Source organism: Camelus bactrianus, chromosome 2 (genome assembly GCF_048773025.1).
Source record: "Camelus bactrianus isolate YW-2024 breed Bactrian camel chromosome 2, ASM4877302v1, whole genome shotgun sequence".
NCBI classification, from domain to species: Eukaryota; Metazoa; Chordata; class Mammalia; order Artiodactyla; family Camelidae; genus Camelus; species Camelus bactrianus.
In genome coordinates, this window is record NC_133540.1 from 55,044,493 (window position 1) to 55,065,276 (window position 20,784).

At 34.9% G+C, this 20,784-nt stretch overlaps 1 protein-coding gene across 2 annotated transcripts in view; it reads left to right on the top strand.

Moving 5' to 3' along the window:
• Positions 1-20,784, top strand: part of LOC105067139 (N-deacetylase and N-sulfotransferase 4) — a 233,919-nt gene that overhangs the window by 149,303 nt on the left and 63,832 nt on the right. For both annotated transcript variants that reach the window (XM_010952611.3, XM_074341827.1), the window contains exon 6: positions 1,478-1,606. In XM_010952611.3, the coding sequence (XP_010950913.2) occupies positions 1,478-1,606 (129 nt within the window). The remainder of the gene's footprint in view (positions 1-1,477; positions 1,607-20,784) is intronic.

The following is a 20,784-nucleotide window of genomic DNA, read 5'->3' on the forward strand; positions in this document are numbered from 1 at the left end:
TGAGAGCTAAGTTTATCCACTCAGTTTATTTTAGCTTTCAGACACTCAAGAATATCTTAGGATACCTTTTTTTTTTCATTGTTTTTTCCCTTGCATATTATAAAAATGAAGGTGTATATTTTCTTTTCAGATATATTAATTGAAAAATACTAATCTGATGTAAAAATGATGTATATGTTTCTCTAGATGAGAATAAAACCAAATGAATTTTAGATGGGCATTTATAATTGTTTGTTGGAATGAAAAAAATGATATTCTTTACTTTCAGTTAAAATAACCCATCTTAAAATCTCCATTCCCATATCCAGTGCTTTAGGTCATTTCACGTGACCTGATCAGTTGCCTAGACCATAGGAGAGGTTTACAAACTGTTCTCCCTCCTTTAAATATTCATATTTTCTCAATCCATTATACAGATTGCTATTAGAATTATCTACCTGTTTATCTATCTAATAAGTATCCAAAACCAAAGAAAAAGCAATGTCACACGTGCTTAACCAGATCTAATACTCAATATTTTTGATCAGAAAACTTAATTTTTTTATTATAAGTTGGTACTAGAAGACCTAAAGAAGCCTCAAATTTAAATGTAGCTATTGATAATGCAAATAATGATATTGTTGTCCATAGAAATCCAGGAACTATAAAAAGTATTACTCTTTATAATTGCAAATCAGAGTGAAAGTACTCAGTTTTTTTTAATTGAGTTGCATGACCATTTGATATATTATTAAATAAAAACATTCTTTTTGACCAGTAATACATACATTCATTTACCTTGAATTTAATACAAATTTATGAAAATTAAGCAAAGAATAAATAAAATTATAGCTATTCTGTACAATTGGATGCATTTTTCCATTAGAGTATAAGTAGTTTATTATTCAAAATAAGTTTTTGGAATAAAATTACTTATTGCTTTCTCTGTTGAACATTCAGATTTACAACAGAATTAACCACAGAATATGCCAGAAGCAATCATTAGAAGACTGACTATTACTGTGATTGAAATTTTAATTCAGAGTAATAAAAACAAAACAAAGGTAGCCAGGATGATGAAACTGATTGTTTTGAATCCCAGAACCCGAGGACCATGCAAGACTTCATTTCAGAAGCAAGAAGAGTTAATGGTCTAATACCATGAAAAATGTAATCTTGGAAAATCTCTATATTTGAATTAAATTAACCCTAAGAAGACTTTTATTTTTTACCAGTTTTTTAACATACCTCAGCTGGTGGGTAAGATTTATAGAAATGAGTGAAAATGCTTTCAACCTGTATGTCCTATAGCTCTGATTTAGCAAATCCTTTTAATATTTACAGAGTTATACCAACATCAACTCTTGAATACAGTAATATTTTGGCTTTTGCAGCTAAGGAACGCCAACAGAAATGATGTGTAGACTCTGAAGTCATGACACAGTGATGGAGATTTTCATTAAGTCATGTCAATATGCTGCTTTTACTTTTTCCTCAGGTCCTCCCTCGACAGACCTGTGGCTTGTTCACACACACTATTTTCTACAAAGAGTATCCAGGAGGTCCCCAAGAACTGGATAAAAGTATCAGAGGAGGTGAACTTTTCCTCACAATCCTTCTAAACCCAGTAAGTATTCTATTTGTGCTTTTTATGATAACATCAGAATTTTCAGTATATGTCTCATTTTGTTTTTATGGTCAACCATTTCACAAGCATAGTTGGGAAATACTAGAGAGAAATTACACTACCTCTTCAAATTATTCAATTTCCTTATAATCATCAATCAAGAAAAATATAGATTTATTAAGATTCACATGTTGAATATGACATTTAAATATAAGATAACATCTCAATGTTGGCTTTTATTCTTGAATTGTGGTAAAGACATATTAATATACCTTTCTCTAGCCAAAAATTAACATTCACAATATGGCAGTGCATATCTTGTCTATAAGTTGAGTTTGCTTCTTGCTCAGGATATCAGTTAGCATCCATATTTCAGCCTCTAAAAATGATGACGGTGCAAAATTGCATTGAAAATACATAGCTGTGCATTACCTTTGTATACTAGGTTCATCTGAGGCCTATTTTTTAAATCTCCATTAATTTTATTTGGAATCAAAGACAGAGAATTTGCACCTTTTTTCTTTCATTGTGCCCTTTCATCTTCCACAGTTTTGCAATTTTATTTACAGTTATATGTAGAAAAGTATAGCAGTGTGGGAACATATCATTAGAAAATGTTGGGATTCTTTCAGCTTTCTGACTGTTTTTCCATAAAGATTTTCATTTCTGAGGTCTTAGAAAGGCCATGTTCTATTTTACACCCCAGTGTGCACAGAAAATATGAAATAGTGGGTTGTATGCTGTGCCCACCTTGTTTAGTGTAGGAAATTTTCATAGTCAGAGAAAATGGTTCATGCTTTAGACAAAACTATAGCTCAGTTGTCTGTGGCAAGGCTCCAGGTACGTTTAAAATGAATAATTTAGATAATTTATGTATGGTATTTTTAATTCCCAAAGAAATTAAATAAAAACCTACATTGTGTAAAGATGAAAACTCATAAGTTGGATTGGAGGGGTAAGGAAGTGGGTGCAAAAATGCTTTATCTGACAGTGAGTGATCAACAAATTTCTCCTCAAACTGCAGGGCTATTCAAAACAAGACAAAACAAACAGTCTGTTGTGTTGGGGAGCCACTGAACTGGGGGACAGCTTGAATGCTCTATGATAGCAAGAAACTCTATTTCTCAAAAATTTTTGCTCTCCTTTAAAAACAATCTTGTTGAACTAGACAACCGTCAATTCCTTATGGCTATTCCAATATTTTGTGTATAATTCAAACTCATTGAGACTTAAAAGATGTCAAAAATATTATAAAAATAGTTTTTGGAAACTGAGGTGTACATGTGAATGTCAATGAAAGCAAATGTGGGAAATCTTTCACTTTACACCTTCCCCCACTAACTGAGAATTTGATCTCCACAGAGGCAAGGGTCACATCTTCATACCATTTTCACTCTGGGGCTACACTCCTGACCCCAAATCTGCTCTGGTCACCTCCTCAAGGGATGGGGATAAGCATCAGAACACTGATGATGGCCTCTCCTAAATCTCTTGCCCCCAGATCTAATTGCTACTGATGTTTATTACCTGGATGCCCGTCTGACTACTTGTCATTAAAGAGATGGGAGTATAATTCAGTACTCCTTATAAAGCATCACTCAGAGATTAATTGTTGGTCCTTTATATAAAATGGAAGACTATTTGGCATTTCTATCTTTGGCACTTGTGGTGAACTAACAAAACAATTCTAACCTCACTTTAAAAGCTTAACATTGTCACACAGTTTTATTTGAATTACAGGAGGAATAGAAGGGTGGAAGAGGGGAGTTTTCAGGAGACTTCTAGTATCCAATCACAAACTGCACTTACTGTGTTATTGTGAATTGATGGTGATCTCAAAGTAGGATTTATGAGTAAAGGAGAGAGACCCAGAGAGACACAGCAGAAAGAGAAACGCTAGAGATGGTCAATAGTGTAGACAATGTAGGGCATCCTCTGTATGGTGATGAAGCCTGGATTAGGCAAATATTGGTCCACAAAGATATGGGAGTAAGAAATAATGTTGCTCAAAACATGAATGGTATAGTTATAGGCAGTCTAGGTAGATGCTACTCAGCTCTCTAGGGAGACAGGCAGCAGGCAGCATCTGACAGAACCCAGGTCCAAGTAGGGCTTGGTTCTAGAGCTGCATAAGCGGAAGTTACCAGATGTATTAGTCAGGGTCCTCCAGAGAAACAGAACCAATAGGATGATGGGGGAGACATTTATCACAAGGAATTTGCTCATGTGATTATGAAGGTTGACAAGTCACAAGATCTACAAGCTGGAGACCCAGGAAAGCTGGTAGTGTAGTTCCAGTCCAAAAGCCAGCAGGATTGAGAGCCAGGAAGAGTCAATGTTTAGTTTAAGATTGATGGCAGGAAAAAAAAAAAAAATGTCAGTGTCCCATTTCAAAGTCAATCCAGGCAGAAGGAGTTCCTTTGTACTTACAGGAAGGTGAGACTTTTTCTTCTATTCAGGCCTTCAACTGATTGGATGAGGCCCATCCACAAGGGAGGGCAACCTGCTTTACTTAGTTGACCAATTCAGTTATTAATCTCATCCAAAAGCATCCTCATAGAAACACCCAGAATAATCTTTGAGCAAATATCTGCATAACCTGTGGTCCAGTCAAGTCAACACAGAAGCTTAACCATCACACCAAATGAGGTGCTTAAGGTGGGAAGCAGACTGAAAGTGAGTGAAATAAAATGGGGAACACAAGAAGAGGGGAGAAAATTATGAATGAAGAAAAGATAATATAAGCATGGAATTTTTTTCATGCCTGTGTCTTATTATAAGTAGAGAGGCACCATAGATGATGGGCTATGATCAAACTTCACTATTGTGGAGAAAAGAATCTGCTTGATTAATTACTATTTCAAGTTAGGTGGTTCCAGCAAGTCTCGCAAAGAAGGAGCCTGTAAGAATGGAAGGAGGAAGAAGAAAACAGACAGAAAAATAATGCTGATACCCCCAGCCTTTTCCTCTGATCTATTTTTTTTTCTCCAACCATCACTTAATTCTTTGTCAGAGTGATGAGTATCTCCTTGTTCGTTCACCAAAACCATGCTGAAGAAAAATATCTGTAAATTCATTGACGTGACACTATGTTATCAACATGAGTTAATTAATAAGCTAACTCTAAAGAATATTTGTATTCTAACAGAGCCAGTTCCAAAAGGAGAGGTTTAGGATTACATTATTTAGGTATCAAAGTCCCTTAAGGAAATATAATTTAAGTAGAAATCACCCAGCGAGATGACCGCCTCTTCTACCTACTGCTCTAACTGATTCTAAATGTGGAAAACTGATTTTGTGAGGGCTTATAAGTAGGATAAGTGATCCCTAGTGTTAGCATAAACTCTAAAGGTTTAAACCCAATCTAACTTCATTTCATTTTTTTGATATGACCTATATTTTCACATCTCAGAAATACTGTAGACATCATATATTATGACATCTCTCTTACATGGTGATTTTATCTGTGGATGTGTAAGTGATCTATAGATTTTTGTCCTTGGTATTGGATTTTAGTATGTTAATGAATGGATGAAAAGGGATATATATAGCATGACATAAAGCTGACAGTGATGGTAAATACACCAGATGATCATCTTAATAGCCAGTTTTACTTAGCACATTGGAATGATAGACTAAATCCAACAAGACGAAACTTAACAGGGAGTAATAAAAAGCCCCAAAATTACTTTCAAAGAAAACAGTGGTATAATTCTGGCAATACATAAGGATAAATGTTCTATAAATATAGATTGAATGTGCTAGAAAATTGTATGCACTGCATCATGACTTATTCAGCTCTTTATCGTTGAAGTTGTCTAAACTGAAGTTTTGTAGGAATGTGGAATCTATTACTTTTAGTTTCTCATCTAATGCTAAGACTCTGTGATTCTGTTCTTATCCAGTTTGTCATGGGGTATATCTCTTCCATTGTGAAACATAAAAAATATGAAGTAGGTTTAATTTTACATGTCATAAACTGGCATTATATATTTAGTTATACTCTGTGATTGTAAGATCAGAGGGAAAAAGAGTAATGGTAACATAACAACATGTATAAAAATTAAAAATTACACAAAATGGATAGATATTCAGTGGTGAATGTATTGAGGGAAGTAGGGGAGAAAAAAATGTCTCTCATCAGTAGCTGAAAGAGGTTTTATTTCAAGATTTGGTGGACAGTTTTGAACTGATTGGTAGTTTCCAGATTCATTTGTATGTAAGCATCCTGTGAGGCTAATAAAAGCTGGAAAAGGTACATGAGGGAAGGTCCTGGAATCTCCCTCTCAGGGGTACTTTAAAGTAGAATCAATAACTATATAGCTCTTTCTCATCGCCTTGGGAGTTCATCTGCCTAAAGAAAGGGGACTGCATTAAATAACCTTGAAAAGTTCCACTTTCTTTTTCTGGCTTATAACTTTCACAACTCTGCTCAGTAGTCAAAAAGGCACAAAACACACCAAGACCAGCATCACTTCTTTTCCTGTCCAGCTTTAAATGTAGAAATTCACATTATTTTGTGCTGCCCACCTCAGAATAGACCTGTATCCTTTCTGTGCTCAAAAGTCTCATATTTTTTCTTTATGAATTTACAACAGTTAATTTTTCCATTTAATTCTGACTCCAGCTGCTATCCTGTTCTCATAGTTTTATACATTTTAAAAATATCATTATTTTCTAATATAACATAAAACAAAAAAATGCAAATTGGAATATATTTTTACATCTTAACTCACATATGAATTCCTGTTACTGCTGCATATTAGATCTTTTGATTCAGCAAACTGCAAGAAATGGGGTTTCTTGATTTCCTTAGATACCTACTTGTTTTGCCCAAATTAATCTAACAATTGAAAATTATATAATGTGAGGACTGTTTGAATGGCATTTCATAAGAATAGCTAGACATCTGTCCACTCAACATTCAGATAACCTCCTCTTATTTTTCTTAGATTCTATCATGGCCACATCACATACTGATATTTTCCTGCACTGTTCCCCACTTGTCGAACACTAACATGTATTTCCCTGGTGCAGAATCCTACCTGTATTTTCAATAGAATCTTTGCACAGACAGGAAGAAATATAATTTAATCATGTATGAGGTGAAACAGCTTATACCAGGTAACCCACCATCATTCAAGTCAAGACACTACCCTATAAAATATGTAGCAACTGACAACAGAAAAGAAAGTCTGGAGTCTTATCAGATGGTGTCACTAGTAACTATAAAAGCTTGATGTGAATATGCCTTACTGGATTTATTTTTTTTTCTGACTTACGTTAATCTTGTGCTACACAAAGAACAGTATGAAAATAGAATTTTCTGGATTTTCTTGACAGATATATTTAAAGAAGCTTTGATTCTAAAACACTTTAAAATGGCAGTCTGCTGGAGCCAGGAGATCTATTACACTGTCCGAAGTTCAGAGCAGTGCCTAGAGTCACTAACCGTTGTCTGTTCTTTGGCTTGTTGCAAATTCAGATGAATAAAAAATATGTGCCTGAAAGAGCGGTGTACTTGAAACTGACAGTAGAGTATAACGGACCTGCAGTGATACACTTCTCCGTGTGCTGTCTTCTGAACTTTCATACACCTAGGCTGGCTAATGAGCTTTCTTTCTTCGTGTATATCAGTCTCCAAGTTCATGGAATCTAATAGCAGGTGCAGTACGTTATGGATTAGTGCTGGCTCTTCAGACAGATTAGAGAAAAGGCAGCTGCTAGGTGTAGGAGAACATCAACACAAAATAACCTGAACCAAACTTTTTATTTTTATTGCTGAAATAATACTGAAGTAGATATGTAAAATAATTCACAGAAACGTATTTTATGTGCAGTGCAACAAAATAAAATGCAAGCATCCCACATCTTTTTTTTAGAACAGATTGTGAACAATTACAGGTTACCCATATACAAGGCTCCAAGTATTCTTTAACGATTTTGATGTTGATTTCCTGTAAATACTGTGCTTTATAGAAAATTGTGACAATCAGATAATATTTTATGTAGAACAAAGCAAATATATATTCCATCAAAATATACTTCTTTATAAAATAATATATTAATAGTTCTAACTCAGGGTCACAGGAACTGACACATGTTCCAACATGTTTATTTTAAAAAACATGATAAACTTCTAACTGCTCTACTGTAGCGCAGTGTGCCTTTTATCCGGGCAGGACTTCGAATCAATTAGTGTTACTGGGAGCTCTGAGGCTTAGAGCCTAGGAGCACAGCCACCAACTGTGAGAAGAATGGATCCCTGTAGAGTGTATAGATTGTGGGAAATTCTGTTTCCACTCACTGAAAGACCTACAGTCATCTCTTTTTTCTTTTCCTTTATCTTTTTTTTTTTTTTTTAACTTAAAGATTTGCAAGACTAACCTTTACAAAAGAATGTGAATCACCACTTCTGCAGTGATTCGCTCACAGCAGGGATGTTGTAGAATCTGGAGTCAGCTGAGATCCATGGCCTCACCTCAGATGATATTATTTTTTTTCTGTCCACACTGAAAATCAGGACCAGAGTTTGTATAAGAATTCAAAGAACGTGGAGAAAATTTTGCTTTTTTTCTGATTTGGGCGTAGTGCGGGTTTTAATTTTCCAGTCGGATTTATTTAGCAATGGGTAGCTCAGAATGTAAAGTACACCACCAGAAAGAAGAGAATAATATTTTTGTCTCCCAAACCTGAACTCTGTCTTCTCATCAAATAAGAGGAAGGTTGCTAGTATTGTGTAGACATGGATCTTTTTAATGTAGTGGTTGCTACGGATCCTGATGGAATACAATTTACATTCTGATATATTTCTAGATCATGAACAAATCCATCAAATTGCATTGTTTTCTTTCATTTTTGTTTTCCTAGAAAAATAAATGAAAGCAACAATATTTTATTGGGGAGGTCTATTTCATTTTGTGTAACTGGCTAATTTAGTTTTCCCAAAGCATGTTATGAAAGGTAGTGGAATAGCTCTTTAGCATAAATAAACTTTCAACAGCAAAAATATACAGCCTCCTATTTATTTAGATGTTAGTCAATAGATAAACCTTTTTTTTTTTTACTTTGAGGCTTGCAATATATAAATATTGGGTGCATATGCCTAACCTCTCTGAATTAGTGTTTATATAACTTAGTCAGTTGGTGAGATAGTAGGAAAGGAGGTGGGTTCTGTAGAAGCCCACAAAATTAATATTAAAAATGTGTGCTTTTTTTGGTGTGTGAGTTTTTACCCCACCATGGAGTTCAAAATATTGGTTTTAGTCTCTCTTTCACAAATTATGTAACACTTAGTATTTAAATACACCTTTTTTTCTTCTCCTTGATACTTATTTATTTTTAATTTTAAAGTACAGCGAAGTAGAAAGACCATTTTGGATCACTTTATTTCATTTTGTTTATTCCTACTTCATTCTCCTCTGGCTGCTCCTCAGCAGTAGATATTGTGAAAGTAAAAGTATGAGCTCTTTTCCAAAATACGTTGATGTTTTCGTATGTTTGTGTTTCAGGAAACCCAATTATTTTGTCTTAGTTTTTCCATTAGTGGTTTGATAAGGAGTATTTATATAAATACTAAACTTGCTGGTATCCACTGAAGAGAGAAAAAGAAAAAGCCTTATCATTTCCATCCATATGGTGTTATCAGCAGATGTCCAAAGGGTTCTGTCACTCAAGTGAGCTTGAGTTGATATTTATCTATTAAATTTTTCTTTGAGATTCATAAAATTTATGTAAAAATTATTGATAAAATTAATTGGGAGTCTGGCACTTAATTTATAATGAATTGTTAGAATGCCTTCAGTTGCTTAGAGTGCAAAACCTCCACTACTATTTGTATCTCAATCATTTCATTTCTTTGTTTATTTGATTTTTTTTCAATGAGATCTTCCTGATGTGTTCACTATAAAGTAGTTCTATTGTGTGGATGTTCATGTGTGCGGATGACTCTGTCACGGAACTTGTGGGAATCCTGTCCAGGGAAGTTGCTCTTTGAGCTGAGTTGTAGGGATTCACCAGACAAATGAGGTAGATGGTGGGGATGGGGAGTTGGGGTTTGCAGTGGGAGATGGCGGAGATGTAGAACGTTACAGAGGGTGTATGATCATGGCAAGTTGAGGAATTGTCAATGTTTGGGTTTCGCAGGAGTACAGAATGAAGATAAAGTCGTAAGAGTAAAATAATAAAAGTTTTTGTATGACATGTTGACAGTTTGAATACTATTACTCTTTTGAAGAGGGAAGAAATTTAAGCAATGGAGTGATTGAATCAAATAATTATTTGTAGTTCTAGCTGACAATTCAGGGCTTTTGTACACATTCCTTATGCTTACAGTATTTTTGCATTCCCACTACTCCCCCCTTAACCTCATTATTTACCCTCAGATTTTACATCTAATTTCTCTTCCTCACCTGAGCCTCCTCACAGGTTTAGGTCCACTTTAACTGTTATAGGTACACGTAGAGCTACATGCATAATACTGTTCACAGTGGTATCTTTGTGTTTGGTGAGTGTTATCTTCCTCACCTGCAACATATGCACCCCCAGGAAGGCAGTACTGGCTCAAGAGGTACTTGTTGAATCAGACAGTAAATAAAAATTATGACATCAGATCTGTATGTGTCCACCACATGCTGTTTCCCATGAGTTGATAAAGTTGTATTAGAAAGGAGTCAAGGATGGAAAGAAAGAAGAAAGAAAATGGAAAGCCCTTTCCTCCTCTTTTGTAATATTAAATGGGTGGCAGGAATGTAACTATTTTCTAGTAACTAAACTCAGAAATTATTATTTTATTTTATTTCTCCTGACTATATAAATACTGAAGAACAAGTAATATAATTTCCTTATGCTTCAGAATTTCTTGGTCTATAAAAGGGAGAAAATAATATTGCTTCCCTTATTATTTTGCACTGATAGCATGAGATGTGGCAAAAAGCAAGGGCTTTGATTTTTCAGAGAAAATAAATAATTTGGGTACATTTCTTATTTGCAAAAGGAGAAGTATATATCATTTTTATTATCAAATGATATTTGAGGTATGTCAGCAACCCATAAACTCTGGGTTTATTTACAGTTTGAATTCTGCTTGATTGTTTCTCCTGGCTAGAACACATAAATCATGGGATAAAGACATTCTCCTTTACAAGGTGTTTATTTCATTATAGGTTTTGCTTCTGAAAACGTTCTTGGTTGTGTTACTTTATTATGCTTTCTGAGCTATTTTTAAATGATAAAATTCCTGTCATTATTCTTTATTTCAGTGAAAAATTGAGTCATCAAATGCAGAGCTTGCTTGGTCGGTCAAGACTGCTTTTTGAATTTGATTTTGTTGTCTACCAAGGTACCTCAGCTGTTCCGCCAACAGTTTTTGTTTCTGTTGTTAGTGTTGCTGATTTTTAGGCCTTTTAAAAAATTATTAATAGAGCAGTTTGCTGGAAACACGAGGTCCATATTTGGTGCTACTTTATAGTCAACACGGACCACTGTGCTCAAATGAAGAAGAAGTAGAAGTACAGCCATCTCCATGTCCAGTCCATGAAATTAATGATATGGAAAATGGAAGACCTTCCCAAATGAAACATAATTACAGATAATTTAGATGAATGAATTGAACTTATTAAACATAAAAAAATTCAACCCCACAAGCCAAATAGAAAACCCTAGGCTGGATTTCATTACATGTCACTAGGGGGGAACCACTCTTCCTGTCTATCAGCATTGATCCTATAGATGTGTCTCCACTGAACTTCACACCTAACAGAACAGTCAGTGTTCAATTACGTCTCTGTGATAACATTAACTAGAGATTTAAGAGTAAAGAAAAGGTCATGTTTGGGGGAGCAGAGAGTTCTTGGGGACTGCCAGTCTCCTTTAGCACTATATGAAAATTACTAGCTTAAACAATGTAAAAGACAAGATTTCAAGCATGAAGTGGTTCCCTGATTTATAGTTGTCACTTTTAACACAATTTAAGGTATCCAATAATGCCGTTTAGAGTATAAAGTATAAGTGGCAGAATTTTGCTCTTTCTTGAAGCTGTTATTAGATCCACTTAAACTCTCTCTCACACACAGGTACACATTCAAATCAATCGTGAATAAAAGATGTGACTTGAAAATTGCCATTCTCCTGCAATTTCCTTTCAGAAGTCCATTCTGTAGTTCACTTAAACAACTTGCTCGAGCAATCAAATCTATATGGGCAGAGCTTTCTGCATGGGCTGAGATGTTATGCTCATAAACACAAAGATTTTAGGAATTATGAGCTATTTAAAGAAATAAGAAAAGAAACTTTAAACACATCACATTGCCCTAAATTGGAATCACCTTTTATCCCATCTTTTGCTGAATGCATCTTAAAAATCTATATGCTATAGCTTATAATGATTGCTGAATCTTCAGTCATTTAGATTTTGGAAAAGAAGCCCATCCGTACAAGCACAGTGATAGTGACTTACAGTGGAAGGAGTCGTTGGCTCAATGACCATGGTTCTGGAAAAGACTTTCTAGAGAGCAGACAAACTCCCAGTAATGTCAGAAGACATTCTTTTTACAGGTTTATGCTTGCAGTAGGTCTGATTATATATCTGTTGAATAACTAATCCATCAATAAGTACTGTTAACTCTACTTTCAAAGTATGTTTCAATTAGTGCTTTTCTCTCCATCTCCACAGCCAGCCTGCCAGACAATGGCTGCATTCTCTCTCCCCCAGAGAACTGCTACTATTCTGGCCACAAAGACTCCATTATCCCCAGAGCAGTCAGAATGTTATTGTTAAATGCAAAATAGAGTGTGTCATGGCCATTCTTAAAGCCCTCCAAAGACATCTCACTTAATCTCAGAATAAAATTCAAACTCCGGTCTGTGACCTGGCCCTCTGCTTGGCTTCTCTGCTTGACCAGGTTCCACTCTGACCGCACCATGCTTTTCCACACAGCCCTTCCGACAAGCCGAGATTGTTTGCCCCTCAGGGCTTTTGCATTACCATCACTTTGCTTGGAATGAGCTGCTTCCAGGAATTTGTAAGCCTTGATTTCTTCTCCCTTTTATGTCTCAGATCAGAAGTCACCACCTCTGAGAGTGGTTGTCTGACCTTTTTCCAGTCATTCTCTTGCACTTTTCTGTCTTATCTGTTCCTGGCATTTTCCACTCTCCAGAGCTCCTCTCTTGATTTATTGCTCACCATATGTCTCCCTTCCCCAGTTATGTTCCCCACCCTCACACACCAATGATCCACTCCACAGTAGCCCCATGAGCCCAGCAGCGTTTATGTTGGGGTGGCGGGTGCAGGGATGATATGTGTGGCATCGAAATCACTAAACCATTTGATGGCTAATCACTGTTTATTCCTGGGTACATATCTTTGTGAGTTCTGGAAGTGATCTTTAGCTAAAGATTTAAAGTGTTAATGTGCCAATGAAAGCAGTTCTGTATATTTGATCATTGTTTGTTTATATATTTTGGCCCACAGAGGTAATTTTCCAATTGTTACGGGAAACAATCTACATACCTGAAGTGTTTTATAATATTTATTATGCAAATTTGACTTAGAGTAATATTTTGTTTTACCTTACCTAATAACTGGTTAGATTAATAGCTGCTTAAAATTACAAGAGGTTATGGAGTGATCGTATCTTAAGAAACACAGATCTAAATCTGGAATATGAGGGTAAAATCTACAAAATCCCTGTGATATCCAAGCCATCTTCAATATTCACTCAAGTGTTGACACCCCCCCCATTATTTTTAGTGTAATAAAGCTCTTTGTTCTATTTATAGTGCCTAGTACTTATTCAACATCAACTATATTTAAAATTCTAAATGCTTTACATGCATTAACTCATTTAATCCTCCCAACAACAATATAGTGAGGATTTTATTATTATCCCCATTTTCTGAATGAAGAAATTATCCAGAGACTTAGCTAATTAATCCAATATCATGCAGATAGATAGCAGCGGGGCTGCAATTCAAACTCAGGAGGTCAGGTTCCAAAACCCCACTCTTTGAGCAGTCCATCGCACCATCTCTCCAAATCAGGCTGTTCAAAATAGTAACATAATTTGGGAAAAAAATTGATCCTGTTGAGGGAGAGTGATTTAACAGCAACAACTACTCTATCAACTTCCAAGACTGAATACATTTATGTAATTGCAGATATATCTGTATCTATCTATCTATCTATCTATCTATCTATCTATCTATCTATCTATCTAGATACATACCTTTCAGGATTCCATGCTCCTCTCAGAGCTGTAGGCTCCTTGATTCATTCAGTAAGCACCTATTAAGTATGATTAGTGTGCCAGAGATATAAAAAAAATCATGAGTGCAGTCCTCACAGACTGGTGGGAAAAATAAACATACAACAGAAAATTGGGATACAGTTTAATGAGGGCTGTCACCAAGGCATGGAAATACAGAAGAGGAGAGATTGGCACTGAGTGAAAGCATCAGAAAAGTCTACAAGGACAATGCGACATTTGCACTGAACAGAATATATCGAGTTTTGACTGTCATGGAAGGGGAAGGGTGTTTCACACCATGAGGAAGCTAATGAGCTAATGAGCTGGAGGCATATAAAGAAAAGAGTATGGAAAGAATCAGTAACAAAAAGAGGGAAGGATAAGGGTGATGGGAGAGAAGGAGATGGACCGAGGGCTGGGGGCTGCACTGTGCAAATTTTTATGGGTTATTCGTAGGGGCGCTTAGGTGAGTGATGTGATACTCAGGTTTAGAGAGAATGCTAATATTCTTATTTCTTAACATTCAAACTATTCCATCAAAATAGTGACTTTCCTTGAAAAAGGATAGTTGTTTGGGTTGTTTTTTTTTTTTTTTTTTTTTTATCAGATTGTGGATTTGCTAGAACTAAACAAAAACAAAAACCAAAACAAAAAACCCTGTCCTCATCTCAAGCAGCATAGGAGTAAATCTTGTTAGTTCTTTGTTCTCGAGTAAGATAGGGTTATAAGAGACCAACAGTATATGTCCTCCTTTCTTCCTAGGCTGTCTTTGCGAAATGAACAACCTTAGGACTTCTGAAAATTAGTCTTTTTGAATTGATTTTAAAGCTGAGTAACAAATAGAAATACTGCAATTTTGGATCCAGTCTTTGTGTTTTTTTCCCCTTTTCCTTTCTTTTCTTCTGTCTTATCTCCTTCCTCCCTCTATCCTCTCCCTTCCCCTTCTCCTGCTGCTGTCTTTAATTAACAGCTGCAGCTCATTACTTCTAGAATTATTATATTATTAGACCACAAAAAAGTAGTAATTATACACTATCCACTGACAATGTCACTTATAATGATAAAAATAATAGACTCCGATTAACAACCAATGAAGTAGACTTTAAAATGAACTCATATTCAGAAAAACACACAGGCTTTATACTACTTTATCTAGTGTCTTTAATGAAATGTTTTCTGTGTTAAAGGAAAACAGAAAGAAATCTGTTCTTAAGATTGTCACTACCCAAGAAAAAAACAACTTTTTATCTTATAACTTTAAAGATGAAAAGGAGGGCTGTAATTCTTTGCACATTTTGACTGTTAAATAGGTAATTATAAAAGAGAAGTGAATTTAATTTCTTGTGTATGTGTATATACATATGTATATTTATAGTTTAACTTCTAATTTGACTTATTAACCTCATTGCATCCTATCTGGTGTCACTTGGGGGTAAGTAGTGAGCCATTAAGAAATAAAACCAAATTCAAGAACATCTGGTCCACTGGCCCCATTATGGCATTAACTATTCTTTCGAGGTTCTCTCTTGGGAATCTGACAGCCTTGTGGTTTTGTTCTTAGAAGGTTGAGCAGAGGCCACCTATTCATGATTTCTGGAGAACTCCTGAGAGCAGAGGGAGGCTAGTGAGAACATTTGCCTTCAGGAGTTATCTTACCATGTCACTGGAGGACTTTGCTTTTAGGGTTCATATCTAGCACTTTTGTTAAACAATATGTTATATTCATTTTGTTCTTCACTTTAAAAAATTCATAAGGATAGTGCCAATTTAATATTTTAAGAGCAAACAAGGATCAGATCAACATCTATAGTAAAGGAGAAATTACAGGACAGACATAAAAAAATGCCCCTATCTTCACCTGCCACTGTCTGCATCCAAGTTAACCTATTGTCTGTCTGGCAGCGATGCCAGGAGGGAGCAGGAACTTGATGAAACATTAAAGGGAAACAAGCAGTTGTTCTTGCCTTTCAAAAGTTAGTGATTAAAAACATTAACTGGAAATTCAAGTCCTCCCCATCTCAGTTTCCTGCTACCTCAGCTTTCAGATGAACTGCAAAATTCAATTTAGGCTGGTACCATGATTGTTGAAGTTTCAAGGAAATCTAGAAAAAAAAGGTACTAATTCTGAAAGAATGATTGTTACCTTATTAAAAAAAACAAAATGTTCCTCATAGTTTACACACAATCTCCAGCTGGCATTTAAAGGTTATTAAATTGTGTTTGCTGTTTCTCTTGTATGGGTGTTGAGAAGTAAGGAATTCCCTCTAACGTAGTGGTTACAATCTGTTTAGATATACACCTTCTCCATAAAGATGATTTTGAGCAAGTATACACAAAATATTTATAAATATTTACTTATAAATGAAATTTATTCCTATGCATTACTATATAATACACTGAGATCTAAAATAGATATAAATAGAATTATAATATATTTCTGGAAATGGGTTTTATTAAACTTCCTGAGGTTCTTACATTCTGGGCACCACTGCAGTAGTAGACTGAAAAACTGATTAAGAAGCAGAAATGTATTTTAAATGTGTGGAAGAAATTTCATCTGTTATTGAAATCTGTTTTTTAAAAACAAAAGAAATAGGTAATGACAGTGATCTCATTCTATCCCACCCAAGTTCATTTTTTCTATAGGCCAGTGTTTCTCAAAGTATAAAAGGTAAACTTACTAGAATCATCTGAATCAGAATTTTGAAGTCTGGCTATTTACGAGTAGCATAGTCAATCTTTCAAGGAATGTTATTGTACGTAATAAAATTTGAAAAGCACTACTACAGGTGAAAATAATCAGTTTTGAGGGGGGGAGTAGTGCTTTTTGTTTTGAAAATTTCTGGAAAATTATAATTCTAACATAGGTAACTTGGGATCAGAAATGTTAATCAATAAAATTCACAGATTCCAAATTAGCCATCTGAGTTTAGAAGTGTCATAAGGAATTAAGATCACAGCATCCATATTTAACATACAGTAAGTTTTAATGAAATGATACCAAAGGATATGAGTTAATTATTATTTTTGAATAATTATGTGTTTATTGTTCTTTCCTTGGCTCATGACTCCGTGGTCAAAAATTGGATGTAGGTTACATTATATGAGCTCAAAAATGTATTAATGCTCCTAAAGAACTTACACTGTAATATTATGGAGAAAGTCAGATTCGGTAGTCATGTCTTTTGATAAAACATTGTAAATTTCCATTTGAGTAAGAGATAGATATGTTGCATCCACTCTTCTCTTGGACTTTTACTCATAAAAGTAAATTACTTTTAAGTGGGCTGGATATATAACAATTTATACTCATAATGCCTACATTGGCTGTATAAATAGAAACAACTCATTTTATATGACAATGAGTTAATTTATTATTTTGACCGTAATGACCTCAATGGTGAAACAAACACACTAATTCTTGCCCAAAAGAATGGATTCAGGTATATTATTCTGTCTACAATTTAATCTGAATGCACAAACATTTCCTGAGAGAATTTTAACCACTTCTGAAGGAACATCTAGCAGTCATCTTTGAGAAAAGGTGGGATGACAAGTATTCTTGTTAAGCTTCTTGATTTTATTGAGAGATTAATTCTACCACCTTGCTCCCTGCCCTCCATCCTTTATACCTGTTCATGGACCTGGCTTGTGGTTTAACTGCCAATATGAAAGAGTTGCACTGCAAGTACTTCAGAAAGTGTCATTTCAAATTCATTCTGACACAATACCCATCAAATACCTATATTTGGGGTGAAAGATTTAAAGCCTATGAAGTCTTACCATTTTTCCACATGTTCTTAACATCTACTTGAGAATTGGAGCAGATACGAAGAGAGCTGTGTTCCCAGATCTTTCACATCGCGAACAAGGCAGCTCACTGCCACCATCCTAATAATGAATGTTCTTCAACTAAATTGTGTGTTTGTGTTGCCGTAGGCTTTCTAAGAAGCGGCTCTGTTGACCTCATTATTTATTGCATTGATAGTGCCATTTTTTGAGGATCTTAAAAGAAATTCCTGACAAAACGTAGTATCAGAGATAGTTATTCTTCTGAGAATTGGTCTTCTTTATTTTTTTATAAAATGATGATTTCCATAGCCGACTCGTTTCCCCTTTTCACTATTAGAAAGCTTAGAGCCAAATTTATGTTCCACTGACAGCAGGTTATTTTTATAAACATGTTTATTAGACTGTGCCTGGCAACATCTAAGCTTGTAAACATTTTCCTCTTTCTCACCTACCTTTAGTTTATGTTGTACATTCATCTAAGTTCTTTTTATACCCTTTCTGGAACTAGGTAAATGATAGTACTAGAAAGATAGCTAAAATCATGAAAAGACACAGGGGATATAAAAATAATTTTAGAGTATTGTAATAATTCCATACTTATTCTAATAAATTTGATGATAAAAAATACGTCAGGAAACCATGGAAGGGTGTTTTAAAAACTTCACTAACTAGAAATTTAGTAGAAACTACAATAAGGTTACAAAGAAAATAATGTCTAACAGCCACATTAGTTTTATAAATTTTTCTCCATTTTTCTATGGAAGAACCACAAGTGTTATGGAGGTATGTGGTAAGAAAGGTCTCTGTGATGAGGTGATGATCGGCAGGGAGCAAGGTGAACTGAAGCAGTTGTTAATGTGGACGCCTCATGGAAGAGTGCTCCTGACAGAGAGGCCAGCAAACGCACAGATCCTGGGGCAGAACTTGGTCAGCATGTCTAAGAAATAGAGCTCCCCGGTGGTTGAGGCACAGGGAGCCAAAGAAGTGATTGGAGACAAAATCAGCAAAGTAACAGGACCCATTCATGCAATGCCTTGCAGGCCATGAAAAGAGTTTGCATTGTACTCTTTATATTTTTATAAGTATATTTTTACATTTTTATAAGGACTTTGTATTTATATATATATAGACTGTGAGTCATTGGAAGGTTTTGAATAGGAGGTCTAATACAGTCAGATTATGTTTTAAAATGAAGAGTCTGAGGTCAGCAAGTGTGGAGCAAAGATACCAACTGAGAGGATATCACAAGGCAGAAATGTAATGCTTGGACTAAGGTGGAAATAGTGGAGATAGTGAGAAATAGTTGAGTATAGAATATATTTTCATTGGTGATGGATTAGATGTGAAATGTGGAGGAAAGAATAATCAATGATGACCGAAGTGGTTTAGCTTAAAGAAGCAGATGGATGGAAGCACATTTACTAAGATGGGGATATTGAGAGAGGAGTCAGTCCGGGGAAAGTGCTGTCAACAGTACATTTATTGATAAGTTGATTTTGAGATATACTTTCGGCATTCAAACCATTGTTTGTTATTTGGCTACCTAAGTCTGCAGCTCAGAACTCTGTTAACAGTGAGATATATTGGCATCAATATGGCATATAAAGTTACAGGATTGAGTAATGTATCTACAGAATGAAAAAATAGATTCAATAACATGCAAAATTCTTTCTCATACTTAGGAATCATATCCAGACTGCTATGTCTTACTAGTAATTGCGAGGAAAATCTCATTTTCTCTAGTTCAAAAAACCAGCCACTACACACACACATACACACACACACACACACAAGCCACCCCCTTGAATGACTGTCATTATATTGAAATATGATGATGTTTTAGGGTCTCTTCTTTCTTCTAATAGAAATGTTCATTTCCTGAAATGGCAATTCTGAGAAATTAAGGACATGGATGATTGAGATGAGCTTTCCATTTTTGCTCACATACTAAAGTTTATGCCTCATTGGATACCTTTAATTTTTCCCCTATTTCTTCACCAAGCTTTCGAGTGGGTCTGAAGAGAAAGTGCTCTGACATATTTAAGGCGTCCTCAGACAAAATCTGTACCTATGATTGTATCTCTTCAGTGTCTACAAGGTCTCATAGTATCTTTTTTCCAGCTCATCTTTCTTGCTCCTTTGCCATTTTGGACGATAAAAACCCAGCTCATAAATGTTTAACGGACAAGATAAGCTAATAAATACAGCTCTAAATATCATCCCCTTACAATAGTCTAAGAATTATCTGTCCTGGAATAATTCCTTATGCCAACCAAGAAGAGCTCTCTATAAAGCCAAGCTGTTTAAGTCAAAATTTGAAATAAAATCTACATTTCAAATGAGATAATAGCAACTCTTCTGGCATTTTAATGATACATCTTGCAACTCATCTCAGTAACCTTATAATTTCATATTAATGCAGAAGATTTTCTTTACTAATGAGTAAGGATTTGCCCAAGGAAATTGGTCATATCTTAATCTATACATTCTTGAATGGCCATTGAATTCATCTAAATTAGAAATTTATATTTCAAGTAAGTCTTGGCAGTTGAGATTTTTTAAGCCTCTAATCCTGATGCCATGTCAGCTTAAATGTAATGAATTACCTAACAACCTCTCCATCCTCAATATGCTTTATTCACAGTCATCATAATGATTAAGGGCAAACATTAAATTTTTGTATTATCATGGCTGTTGTTTATTTTTCATTGAAAGGTATACCTGAATAGGAGGAGGGAATTTTTTGATAAGTGAATGTTGAAAATAATAATAAATATTCTTCAATTATAAGGTTTGGGTCAAATCAAAATACTATTTTGGTTAGGATATTGGCAGAGGCATGATACTGAGGTAATAGAATAAGAACTGGTACATTCCAAGCATTATATTTTGTAACATACTTTTTTGTAAAAATTTCCTTTATTTTTAAATGTAATACTATCAGAACATATTCCATATCAGTTAAACAATTTTTAAAATATATTATTTCAATCCGTGTTTCACTTTCTTTACCATAATTGTGAAAATTAAAAAAAAAACTCTGTTTAATCAAAAATGCTTCAGAATAGTAAAAGTACAAGCTTACAAGCATTAATTTATTGGTCTAAGAAAAAAGACTTGAAAGTTTACTGTTGATGTGTT